The sequence below is a fragment of the Agelaius tricolor genome, unplaced genomic scaffold (genome assembly GCF_023055355.1).
Source record: "Agelaius tricolor isolate 1412-34295 unplaced genomic scaffold, bAgeTri1.0.p SCAF_14, whole genome shotgun sequence".
Lineage (NCBI taxonomy): Eukaryota > Metazoa > Chordata > Aves > Passeriformes > Icteridae > Agelaius > Agelaius tricolor.
Genome location: NW_027269274.1, coordinates 16406613 through 16419840, shown reverse-complemented (window position 1 = coordinate 16419840; position 13228 = coordinate 16406613). Strand labels below are relative to the sequence as shown.

At 44.9% G+C, this 13228-nt stretch overlaps 1 protein-coding gene across 10 annotated transcripts in view; it reads right to left on the bottom strand.

Moving 5' to 3' along the window:
- Positions 1-6454, bottom strand: part of DOCK3 (dedicator of cytokinesis 3) — a 185912-nt gene extending 179458 nt beyond the window's left edge. For 8 of the 10 annotated variants that reach the window (XM_071439935.1, XM_071439936.1, XM_071439939.1 and 5 more), the window contains exon 1: positions 5944-6454. In XM_071439935.1, coding sequence (XP_071296036.1) covers positions 5944-5980 — 37 coding nt within the window. In that variant the 5' untranslated portion in view covers positions 5981-6454. The remainder of the gene's footprint in view (positions 1-5943) is intronic. The other 2 variants (XM_071439942.1, XM_071439945.1) reach the window with 1 other exon arrangement.
- Positions 6455-13228: the final 6774 nt, after the last annotated feature.

Sequence of the window (13228 nt, the reverse complement as noted above, 5' to 3'; positions counted from 1 at the left end):
AAATAACTATTTAATGTGTTAATCATAAAAGCTTGTCTATCTACATGTCACTGTGCATATGAACACAGAAAACTTCCTCATTCTCAATCATCCCCCTCTTGTGGGCTCTGAAATGCCAGCAAATACGTGGTAGAGAATTTTCTAATGACAGATTCTGGTAATAGTCCATACATCCCTGATGTCTGCATTGGAGTCTGACTTGTGAAGGGCAGAATTGCTGCAGAAAAGGCTTTGCAAGGGTAGTGGGACTCAAGTCCAGCTGAGCTATGCCACTGACTGTGCCCTAAGGAAGCTGCTTTCAGTCATCCTTCCTCTGTTCCCACACACAGCTGCCAGCCACAACCTGCACCATCACCTCATAGTCACACACAAATTTTCTATCCCTTAAGTGGTTCAAAAGTGAAATTATTTTACATTTCCTCACTAATTTCACTCTGAACACTTGAACAATGAATTTAAACCCAAAGCACACAAGAAACACCTGATGGAACCTGATTAATCTTTTTTTTCAGCAAGCCAGAAGCTTTTAATCTGCACAGAAATTCCAATTTCAAGCTCTTCCCCACCCAACCCTATTTCCATTAAACATGGAGGAAAAGTTGTCCAAGATTGCCAAATCACATCATCAAATGTCTCTTGTTACTGGATGTATTGTTAGGCGAGGACAGAAAGCCTGAATACCAAAATGTTTCCACCCTTAGAAAATCATTCTAAAAACAAAATTCCTTCTATGCTGGGGATAAGCTCAGGGAGGAAGTGCTTTTGCCCCCACCCTACAGGCCAGTGGCTGAAGTCCTGCAGGTCTTAAATGAATACCTAATACAGCACAATAACAAAGAAATGGAGAAAATTGCTCTAAAACCCATAAAATCATCCAAATTTAAACTCCATATTGCACTGCTATCACTTCTTACTCCAGGATCACCCCCACATTCCCATACAAACCATGCAATGAATTGTTAAACATACACATGTCACTTCTTGCCTTTGTGAGCAATTTGCTTCTCAACTTCATTCTTCCTGTATTTAGAAAGTTTTGGCTAATTTCTACTGCAAATGCATTTGTGGACAACTGCTACTTAGATAATCTCAAAGTAGTGATATCTTACAGGTTAATTCTCATCCAGTTCTGCAAATCAGCTCTTCATGAGAGCTGGTCTAACCACAACGTCTTTGGCTTAGTCTTTTCTAGGACAGACAAGCCAAACTATATTAATCTCTTGCCCAAAAGAGGACATTTCATCTCCAAGTTCTATCAGCACCCACAGAACCCCAGATTTACCCTGCTCAGGAGCTGAAGTTGCCCACCACATTTAATGACACTTCAGTAGCCTCTCCTGTCTATATGATCCTATCCCATCAGGTGCATCTTGGGAGCTGCTCTTTTCCAGAGACACTTCAAGGTGTGATTCATTTCCCATCCAGTCAAATAACACATCTACATTTCCTTTAGGATCCCTGACTGACAAATGCCTTTGCTCATTCTTAAGGCCTACAGGTTAAAAAAAAGGCCCTTAGGAGCAAAGTACTGAATGGCAATGACTCCAGTCCCTGGATCATCCCATTTTCCTGAGCCAGTCCCCAGGTACCAGCAGCACTTCCCAAAGCAGTGGAGCACAGAAGGTTTCAGGTGCATCCCTGCACGTAGCTCTGGTTCCAAGACAGATCCCTGAAGAATATCCTTAGTCACCTCCCTCCTGCTGCCAGACAATGACATCCCCTGGCACAGGGACACAGGAGAGAAAATGAAATAGAACCTATGTCCCTACCACAGCACTTCATGCAAGGATTGATGCTGCTTCCCATCCAAACAATAGACGTTTTCCTAATCTGGGAGAGGGACTTTTCTCTACCTCTCTGAAACTTTTCATTTTTCAACCTGTAACAAACCACTCCAGTGAACAAGTAAAACCACAGTGCCACTCACAGCCCCCTTCAGCAGCTGCCTCCTGTGTGAACAGCTAAGGCAGGGTCTTGTGCCAAAAGCCCTGAGGAAGGAAGGAAGACTTTTCTAAGTTCTGCGGCCCTGTTTTTCCGAGCATAAATATGAACTGGAAGTGTGCATGCCAAGGTCTAGTGACAAGGGGGGGGAAAAAAGAAAATCAAGATACTGATCAAAAAGCTGCAGTACAAAACCATAACTAGGACATTGTGATGTTCCATCCCTTCTTAGTAAGAACAAGGGAAAATTTAGTTGTATTTATTTGTACTTACGATTTCAATTGTTACCAAGTAAGCAGTGAAAATAAAGATTTAAAAAGCATTTTTAAATAAAACAACAGATTTTATCCCTAATTCTTTGAATAAACTTAGAACAGATTCTGTTGATGCAGGCAGGTTCTCCTTCTCCTCCACGACCTAATACATACATATTTAATATGGTCAGCCATACAAAGTGGTTTGTTGATACAGCATCAATCAAAAAAAAAAAAAAAAAACAAAAAAAAAAAAAACCAAAAAAACAACAAAAAAAACCAAACAAAAACAACTTTCCTGAGAGCCACCTAAATGTGCTCCTTGCACAAAAATAAAAGAGCAAAAACTGACAGCCTAATGAAATTATCAGTTCTTACAGTAGCCAAATGTTGTTTACTAGAGTTCTATTTAACTTTTTCTTTTAATACATTAATATTTAATACTTGTTTTTTAAGACTAAACTAATCAGATCACTTTAATAAATATTTTCTTAGAGAGAGACTGCTTTAAAAATACTAAAACACTAGAGGGCTAGAGAGCCTTGTCTTCAATAATCAGCTCAGAATTCTTATTAATTGTGTTCATCACTGGCCATCTTAAGCACCTGTGGAAGAACTGTCTGCTTTGCTTCAGCAAGTCTCAAGTTTTAAAAGTAGAGTTAGGATTAGAGGCACTGAATATAAGTATTTCTAAATAGAGGGGAATTACTCACAACAGCCACCAGGTAGTTGCTATAGCAGCTGAGAAATAAAATCAAGGAAGATCTTCAAGGTTGTTAGGAGAATGTTTAATTTATTTAGAAATGTCCTGAGCCATCTTTTAATATCTTTGCTGCAGATGCACGCAGTGATTTGTATGAGGACTGGGCAATACAATGGTGTTCTACAACCCCAAGTGTGGAAAACTTCTTGTGATTGCAGGGAGGCACAGAGAGCTCCAGAACCGGCCAAAGGCACCAACATTGCCATCAGGAAATGTCACACCTTCTCCTGCAGCCAAGAGCCTGTGGAATATCTGCTGAGGGCTCCAGCCAGCACAGGAGAAACGCCTCTGAGGCTCCCTGGAAGGCAGGGCAGAACACAAAGCCCTTCCCCAGGCAGGGGCTGAGAGGGGAACACGGTCTGTTCCTGAAGGACCAGTTTCTGTGAATTGTCACCTCTGCCAGACACCCAGGTAAGGCAGCAGAGCACAGCCTACTTCCACCAGGCAACAGCACCAGGATGAACTGCTTCAAATGGCACTTTGCTTTGCCTTGGCACACAAGGACAGCTATGGTAGGGCCTGGATGCCCAGATGTGCCTTTCTGTTCCACCAGAAACCTCTTTGTGGTACTCCAGTTACAGAAATAACTGATCCCACTCAGCTTCCATCAACAGGGACAGAGAGTTTATTGCCTTAACCCAAAGGCAAACCTTAAAACTTGGCATGGTTTAGCAGGAGCACAGAGAAAACACACAGTGTTTTTTTGGACAGAGACTGCTCTAACCAAACCCAAACTACTAAAGCCCAAAGGCATAAGCTCAGAACAGTGACTCATGCCAAGAAGATTATTTTTGCACATATTACTTGTGGAATCAGGATAATTTACACTGCTATTTCCCCTCCCCCCCACCTTTTATTTTTGCCAGTGCACCTCCCAGCAGCAAACCCTCAGGTCCACACTTTCTGCAGACTATTTGCTTCAAAATGCACAAAAATGACCCTTCCAGCCAGCAATGACAGATCTACTTTTGAAAAACTGATATGCCACTCCTCACTTGTAGTAACTAAACCCCAGGTATAAGCAGCATTTTTCACCTATTTTCCTTCTCTGGAGGATTATCAACAAATTTCAATTACAGGAAAAGTAATTAAAGCTACTCAAGAATAAAAAAAGCCTGCCCAGAGATCATCAAAACTTGCACAACTCAGCTGTTACCTCAGCCCTACCTACAGGTGTGCTGTCTGCAAAAGAAAAATCCCCATCCTTAGAGGAATATCCTCCAGCCCAGGGAACATCATTGAAATCACACTTGTTTTCATTCACTGCTCTCCCTTCCACACACCTCTTCCAGACTTGTTTACAACCTGAATGGAGATTTACCAGCTTTTCTTTTCAAATATCTGCATAAAAAAATTAGTTCACCTGTTTTTTTGGATCAAGGTAAAACAAGGATTCTCTTATTTGAGCACATGGGCCAAACACAAAAACAAACATTGACTATCAAACCCTGCGACACGGCAAAGAAAAACAACTACAGAAGCAGAAGGAAAACAACAAGATTTGGAAGACAGATCATTATTTTTTGAAGCATCCATTACAATTATAGCAGTCAGTTTCATCCTAGGGTAACAGAGGTGGCCTTTACCCAGCAGATGAGGTATGACAAAAAGTCCAGCATCAACTACATTAAGAAACCCAGCAAAACAACAACTTGGTATTCCTGAATGCATCCAGCTGGGATGTATCACGGCTTGTTAACTTCATATACTCCCAGTGACCAACGGACACAGCAACAGGATTGGAAGCAATGACTCCCAGGTGTTATTTTCTGCCACTTGTTTTTATTACCCTACACTTACAGGTTCTCATCTGATGCCGCATTTGAATTTATTTTTTTAAACAAAAGTGATTTGCTTCATCTCTCTTTACTATGAAGACAAGTGGGATGTACTAAGCAAAATATTTGCTGTACAAGATTAAAAATTAATAAGAAGTATTTTTTTATTATTAAATTAACAGAAAGCATTTTAACAAAGAGGCATTAAGGCTTCTAATTGCTCACAAGTTAATTGCCAAAATCCCACTTAAACAGTTCCGGTTATCAGATCATGTAGCAAATTTGTTGATACTATTTTAAATATTTTGTAGAAATCAATCATCACTACACACTGTGGAACTTAAAAATCAATATGCACAACTGATAACTATAAATTTAATGAGGCGTTTAAGTAACTAATCAGGGTAGCAGTAGTAGCTTTTATTATTATAATACAAACCAACAGTTAAAAAAAATAAATCGAAATGAGCAAGAGGAAAGTAAAAAATGCTGTATCTTCCACTTCGTTAGATCTAACATTTCTGCTTTTATCGGGGATTTACACGCTAAAATAACAAACCAAAGCCGCCAACGGTGATGCCTCAGATTAGAGCAACCACGATGCCAGACGGCTGTAAAATCTGATTTCCCAAAACAAGGAAAAAGCAGCGCACGGAGGCCCCGGGGCCCCGCTCCCGGCCCGCCGCAGCCCCCGGCCGGCCGCCCCCTCGTCCCCGCGGCCGGGCAGGTGCAGCACCGACGCCCCCTAAAGACACCGCGGCACCGCCGGCCCCTTCCCAACTCCATCCACACATCGCCTCGCTCCGCAGATGGAAACGCAGGGAAAAGGGAACCGCGCGCTTAAGTAGATTAAGGGCTCAGCAACTCGTTTTCTGATTATTAGTGCGATCCCGACCCCAGCGCGGGCCCCCGAACTCCGCTCGTCTCTGGCGTCGCCGCGGCGGCGCTCGGGGAAATAACGCGAACCGAAGCACACGCAGAGCGCATCCAGCGGTGCGGGCAGGGCAGGGGAGGCAGCGCCGGGCAGCCCCCACAGCCCCGCGGCAGCGCTGCCCCCATCCCGGCTCCACCTGAGGGGCAGCGCCGCGACCACCTCCGGCCCCGGGGGAAGGGAACGGCCGCCCCCCCACACGCACAGCACAGCCCCGGGGTCCGGCGGGGAGAGGAGGGGGCGAGCGGGGCGGGGGAGGGATGCGGCAGCACCTACCCACGCCGTATTTCTCCTCCTCGGTGGGACTCCACATGCTGCCGGATGGCTCGGCCGCGGCCGCCGGTCCCCGGGCAGAGCGCGGCGGGCGAGCGGGCGCCGCTCATCGAGCGGGGGCGGCTTCTCCTCCCCCCGCGCTCAGCGGGGGCGCCGCGCCGGCAGCCCCCGCCCCACGCTCCGGCCGGGGCTGCCCTCAGGGGTCGCTTCGCCGCTGCCGGGGGGCGGGGGGAGGTCGCCCCCCGCCCGCCCGGGCGGTACCGGCCGCCGCGCCGCTCCCCTCCGCGGCCGCTCGCCGCCGGCCCGGCGCCTCTCCTCGCGCGGCCCCCGCGGGCTCCGGCCCTGCCGACGCGGCGGCCCCGCGGTGCTCGGCGGCCCCGGGCCCCTTTCTCGTCGCTCTGGTTCTCCTCCTCCTCCTCCTCCCGAGCCGCCGCTCCAGCCGCCGCCGCCGCCTGAAGGACTCGGGGCTGCCGCGCCCCCCCTCACGCTCCCGGCGGACCTGGCGCGCACGCGCGGCTCGCGCCGCCCCCCCCTCCCCGTGCGGCCGCACGAGGCGCGCGCGGGCGCGAGGCGCGTGGAGGCGCGTGCCCTCTGAGGGCGGCAGGAGGAGCGGCCGGTCCCGGGACACCCTCCCGAACCCTTCCAGTCCCCACCCCATCCCCGCCGCACCTGCCGGCCCCAGCGGCTCCCGGGAGGCCGGCCCGCAGTGCAGCACCGAGCCCGACCGTGCTGGTCAGCAGCGGGGCCCGCCCGACCCCCGCCCGGCAGCCCGGGCTGCCCGCGACACGGCCCCGAGCCCTGGCAGCGCTCAGCTCCCCCGGCAGCGCTAACCTCAGGCACCAGCAGCGTTCAGATCAAAATTGGGCTGATACTGTGTTCTGTTTTCTTGTCGGTGTTATTAATCGCCAGAGCTTCTAAAGAGCTGGCGAAATTCGCATGGTTTCCACAATGAACACGTACCCAAAATGGAAAACAGTCTTTAGATTTCATCTCTAAGTTCAGCTTCCACTTCCTTCCATAAAAACTGAATTTGGATTCTTCACAGCAAAGGAAAAGCTGAAATAAGTGATACAAAAGTTTTCCTGCAACAGAAATTTTACTCCCTGCAGTATTCTGATGGACCAGTGCCCTTGCCCCAGTCAGAGCCTCTGCAAAACCACTTTTTATACAGCCTTTTCAGAAACCTTTGTAAACAACTTGCTTGATGTGAAGTTTTAGGATTGCACTAAACTTTTTAACAATACAACTTCAGATGTACCCAACACTTTTAATAGAATATCTGTTCTCTGATTATATAATAAAACAGAATGAAAGTCATCAACTTGCACTACAGAACTTGGGTTGCTGTGGAAACCTTCATTATTTATTTTTTTAACACGTGCAACTACTGTTTCCCCACCGAACAGGGCCAGGTTTCTGTTTGGGTTTTGGTTTGGTTTTGGGATGTCGGGTTTTGTTTTCCTGTGTGGAGAGCAAACAGCAAGTGGCCAAGAACTGAGTGTGCTTGTACATTATTCATTTAAAAACCCAACTTATTCCATCCTACCTTAATTCATATTCACATTTAGGCATTTGTATTTACAATAGCTCCGTTCCTTCCCTTCCTGAGGCACTCCCACAGCATGCAGAAATAGCTTTTTGAAGGGACAAAGCATGACAAAGTCATTGAGTTGCATCTGTTGGAAATAGGCTGCTCCAGGGTTTGAGAAAGTGTTTTTGGTTTTTTAACTCTGTATATGTCAATAATAAATACCTTTCCATCTCTTCTGAGTACTTTGGGAACAGAAAACCTCTGCAGTGACAGGAATTGGTTAATTCTTCCAGGCTCTTTATTCCACAGTCTCAGCCCTTCAAGGATTCTTCTTGCTGCCAAGCTGACCAGTACTTAAACTGATATTTTTCTTGTTTAAGAAAAAATACAGCATATTTTTTTACCAAATTACAACCATTTCTAAGTTGACTCTTCCTTTAAAGTAAACTGAGAATGAAGGCAAGTGAGATCCTTCTAGGGTTAGATAAACTCTGAGAAGGACACCAAAAGAGCCGGACAGAATAGGACCTGCAAGGACCTAACAGCATACAGAAAGCACTTTATTTAAAGGCCATACCTGTGACCATGGACATACAAATGACAGCACTGGCAGGGACACACACTGATGGCAGATTACCTGTATTTGAAACACAACACATATTATTGCATCTTTATTCCTGACTCTTTTCTGCACTGCTGCTGGTGGAGAGAGGGTCAGTAGATGGCCATATGACCCACATGACTTCAGGAAGAAAAAAAGTCAATGTACTTACCTGTGGAGTCAGTGGAATGCAAGTTTGCTTAAGTTCAAGTTACCAAATATATTTACACCTGTTCCTCTGATCTCTGCACCCACCCCTTTAATGAGGCTCCTATCACCTCCACAGAAATACTGATTGCTTTAGTAAACACTCTTAGCTTAAGTGTAGCAAGGAACAAACATCTCATCCTCCCACGGAGGCAGAGCCACAGATCTCCCAGGCACCAAGCTGGAATTCAGGATTACCCACGTGCACAGGAGAGACCAAAGCCAACAGCCACTGCTGCAGAACAACTGTTTCTGCTGTCTCCTCTCTCTCTTAACAGAGCTCACTCCTGCCAGCTTCAATATTCATACTGCTGTGGAAAGCACAGGAAAAGCAGAAGTACTGTAGCAAGCAGAAACAAGAAATTCTCAGGGTTATATGCCCTAGGGTTTTCTCTCTTTTTCTCTCTTTTTTCCTGGAGCTGTTTTTGTTTTCCCTTATAAAGTTTGCACATTGAAAACACTACAAAAAAAGGAATCCAAAGCCTACTTCTAGTAAGGTTTTGTAAAGAAGTTTTTAAAATTTGTATCAGCAATTAAAATAAAATTTAAAATCTGATGTAAATGTCAGAGCTGCTACAAGAAGAGCTTCTGTTGGTTGGCATTGTGGATCCCAAAATTAATGGTTTTCAGAGAAAAGGAGCCTCCCCTTGCAGAAGCCTTCAAGGTGCTATTCTGTCTCTAAACTCTTGTGTTGCACTGTACTGAAATAAAAGCAAATACAAGCTTCAAGAACTTATTTAAATGAACAACTCAAGTCAGCAGAAAAGCACTGATCTCTGAAAAACACTGTGTGAAGTTACTTAATGTCCACTGTGCTCATGAGTTGTCCTGTCAGAGGTATTGTGAGTTGCTTATGGTTCTGCTACTGCAAACACAGTTGTTCTTATCCAAACAGAGCAGGCAGCAACGTTTAACAGTGTTAATTAAAATACTTTAGAGAGTTCATCCTATATTGTCCTGTCTTGCCATAATATAGATGTGATCTGAAAGACAGCTGGCTTGGGATTGGAGAGATTTGACACAGTTTCTTTCTCTTAAATAGATCAAGGGAACTGCACAATCCTTTCAAACGCTCTGCAAGGGACAATGGAAGGTCAGAGTGCAGAAAGCAGAAAGATTTTTACAACTCCCTGCAAGCAGCTTTCTCTCAGTTATGCCAGCCTTAAGGTACCACAGAACATGGTTCACCCTCCTGCCCTCTTTTTCAGGGAAGTGCAGCCCCACACTTTACCCTTTCTCCCCATTCTCAGGCCTATAGTTGCTGGTAACTTCCATTATTACTTCAAGCCTCTGTTTCAGTAAGATGGCCCAGGGCCCTTGCCATCAGAAATGAACAATCAGAGATGAATCTCAACTCCCTGTGACAGACTAGACAATTTATTTCATTGCATTCCATCCTTTTCTACACTTGAGGTTCTGACTTTTTATTTTTGTTTCTCTAAAGTTCATATTCTTCCCCTGTTGTTAAGACAAATTAAGCCACTGAACAACTTTACTTTCCCATTAAATTATTAATTCCTCACCTTGCAGGGAGAAACAAAGAGATGCAAAGCAAATCCACTCTATCACCATCTGTGATGACCTCACAGGTCCTTTTGAAGCACCAAGTGTTTCTACTTTATGCCTCAAAAGGGATTTTGGTGTCCCAAGAACTGAGCTATTCTTCCTTTGGTGAAGTCATCTTCTAAAACTTTTAAGCAGGTCTCAGGTTTTGGTGCACAAACCCAAATTGTATTTTTTGTCCTATTGCACAGGGCCATCTCATGGATTTCTTTCTTATGAGGGATCAAACCAGCAACTTAGGAATCTAAATACAGCAAATGACAGATTTTCTCTCCAAGGCATCGCAGTGTTTGTGCCCCACAACTTCACACACCTTTAATTGGGATGATTTCTGATTAGTGCTCAGGACTGGGGAGGATATTAAAGTCCATTATCCTAAGACTCTTTCCAAATTTTTAATTCAGGAGTTCCTTATAAACAAATCTGCTCCCAGCCCTCAACATTTCTCAGAGTGGCAGAAAGGAAGCAGAACTCCATCCAGCAGCAGCATTCCCAGCATGCTGCTGTCACCCCATCATTTATTCCCTACGGAGTGCCTGAAGCAGCAGCTCATGACCAACAGCAACCAGCACACATTTCACTTCACCATGTGAGATACAGCAAGCAGAACTTTCTGGTAAACCTGGGAATATCTCAATTACAATAGTTCTGGTCTTCCATTCTAGATTTTTTCTTTCATGCAAAATGGAAGTCAGCATAAAATATTCCAGTACTTTCCCTATTTTGGCGTTGTCTCCCTCAGAGCAAAGGGAATCTAAAGTTATGAGGGGCAAAAAAAGAGGTGTTTTCATATCCTTCCAGAACATTAGACATGTGGGGTTAAGCCTCACCAAATAAAACTCCCCATAAAAATGTCTATTACAACCAATTTACACAACAGTTAGAAATATAATTTTAAAAGCTACTTTCACTCTATTTGTAACATTGCTTGAAAACAAATTACAAAACCAGAAAAAAACAGGACTTGTAGAAAAACAAATATAGATCAATGTGGTTGTACCAGCACCCAAGTTTGTATGTTGCTTGCATAGAAGTATCTGGATTAAATCAGGAGAGTAATACTGATTTTTTTTTTCAGCACAAAAGTAGTGAATGGACTGACTAATACCTTAATACCAATATGTCAAGTACAACTACCAAAAATTTACAGTGCAGGTGGTAATTATTTAGTCAGATGGACCTTTATATAAAAAATATCACAGATCATGCTGAACAAATATTTTCCCTGTACTAAAGAAACAGAGTATTTTGCCCTTCAAATATTAAAAAAAAATAATTTAAAACTTCTTGTATCATGAATAATTGAGAGATTTGAGGAAAATACTATTGCAGCTTCATTCTCACTTATCCTTAATGCTCTCACTACAGCAAATTACCTATTAAAAGGGTGAGAAATCATAGGATGTTAATTAGCACTGTTTTGACAAATTTATACCTTTTCCTATTAATTTCTTTTAATGTTCAGGATATAAGAAACCCTATCACAAGTAATAATTAACTCCTGTCTTATTTTGTAAAATGAGAGTTCAGAAGCATTTGTGAACTCTCCTTGTGAGTACGTTTTTTCTGTTCTTTTTTTTTCATTTCATTTCTGACCTTATGCATTTCTTATAATTTATGTATTTATTGCCATGGAAGAGATCTCTTTCATGCTAAGAAATTTATACTATTGAAAGACAACATCAGAGAAGCAGTTCTATCACTCATGGAAATGAGCATGTTGCTGTTCCAGAGGCTGACTGAGTGATTTGAGCTATCACACAATCAGCCCTCAGCCAAATCCCTAGCAGGGAGGGCAGGGCTTGGCTGGGCATTTCTAAGCGCTCTCTCTGATGTTCCGGCTTTGTTTCAGGGCAGCAGAACCTTGGTTTGTGCCCAACATCCAACGCATCACAGGGAATGAGGGCTGAGCATCCCGGGCTGCTGCGCTGCCGTTTGCGGGCGCTGTGCGTGTGAAGGGACAGAGGCGTCCGGGCCGGCCGGGCTGAGGGCAGGGCAGCGACCCCGCGCTGTCCCATCCTTCCCGCGCTGTCCCATCCCGTGCTGTCCCTTCCTTCCCGCGCTGTCCCATCCCGTGCTGTCCCTTCCTTCCCGCGCTGTCCCCTCCCTCAGAGCCGCTCTGTCCCGCGCCAGCCCCGGCCGCCTCAGGGCCGCTTTAATCCCTCGCTGGTACCCTGAGGAGCTCGGGCCCGCCCCTCGGCTCCCCGCCCGCTGTCCCTGGTGCTGGAGCCGCTGCCGGCCGGGCCCCGCTGGAGCTCGGAGCCTTCCCCAGCCTCGGAGATCTCCAGCCGAGCTCCCCGAGCGCTCCCGGCCGAGCGGGAGGCGCCTCCTGTTCCGCAGCTCGGCACCTTCCCCGGGCACCGGGAGCAGCCTCGGCTCCGGCAGGTGCCTCTGCAGGGAGTAGCTCGTGATCTGGAAATAAAACCAGCACTAACACAAGCAATCGGTAAAACTGGAATTTAGAACTGCTGAGATGGATAACTTGAAGTCATGCTGGGCCTATCTGGGTTCATCCCAATTTCCCTTGTGGGAATGCTGGGGCACACAGTGTAGATGTGGGCACAGCTCTGCAGCTCAGCTAACAATTACAGAAATACACAGTCCCAGCAAGGTGCTCAATACCCCAGGAACACTGTTTACATTTCCTACTATTTTACCATCCATACTAATCACATATCTATATTTGAAAAGTAAACATTCTATGTGTTTATCTGTAAAATTATTTTGATTACTTTTAGCTAGATAAATCCTTCACTGTATATATGTACAGTCAAAACAAACAGGACATTTTTATAGTAAAATAAATAGTGTATTTTTATGGTATGTAAATATCACAAATCTTACAAAAATTAATTTTAAGATGGAGACAATTGAACTGTCATTAGTTTGACAGAGAGCCAAATCAGGTTTCCAACTCCTAGTTTCATGTGCCCAGAGTGACAAGTAGCTGACAGTTAAGTGTTCATATAAGCTTCATATTCCAAAATTAATTTGAAATATATCCTTGTGAAAGGCATTACTGTATTCCAATACTGAAGGGATATATTCTATTTGTGTTCCCAGCATGCCAAACCACTTCAGTCTCCTATAAAGCAGACTTGAAATTTTGTGTCATGCATGCCTCAATACAGCGACATCCAAAGACACCCACATGTGTCAGTTAGGTTAGCTGGGAGGGAAATCTGACAGGAATTTATTTTAAGAGCTTTGACCTATGTAATGAAACTGAATCTTCTTGAGCAGAATAAAAGAAAGCAGAATATTTTGTTACCTGACACAGCAGAACAATGAGTCGATTGTAGCAATTCTGCAGACTGGCATGTCCCTGAGTAAAAAGGATGAAGTTACTGTAAATCCATCCAAATACTCACATCGAGCTCTGGGAG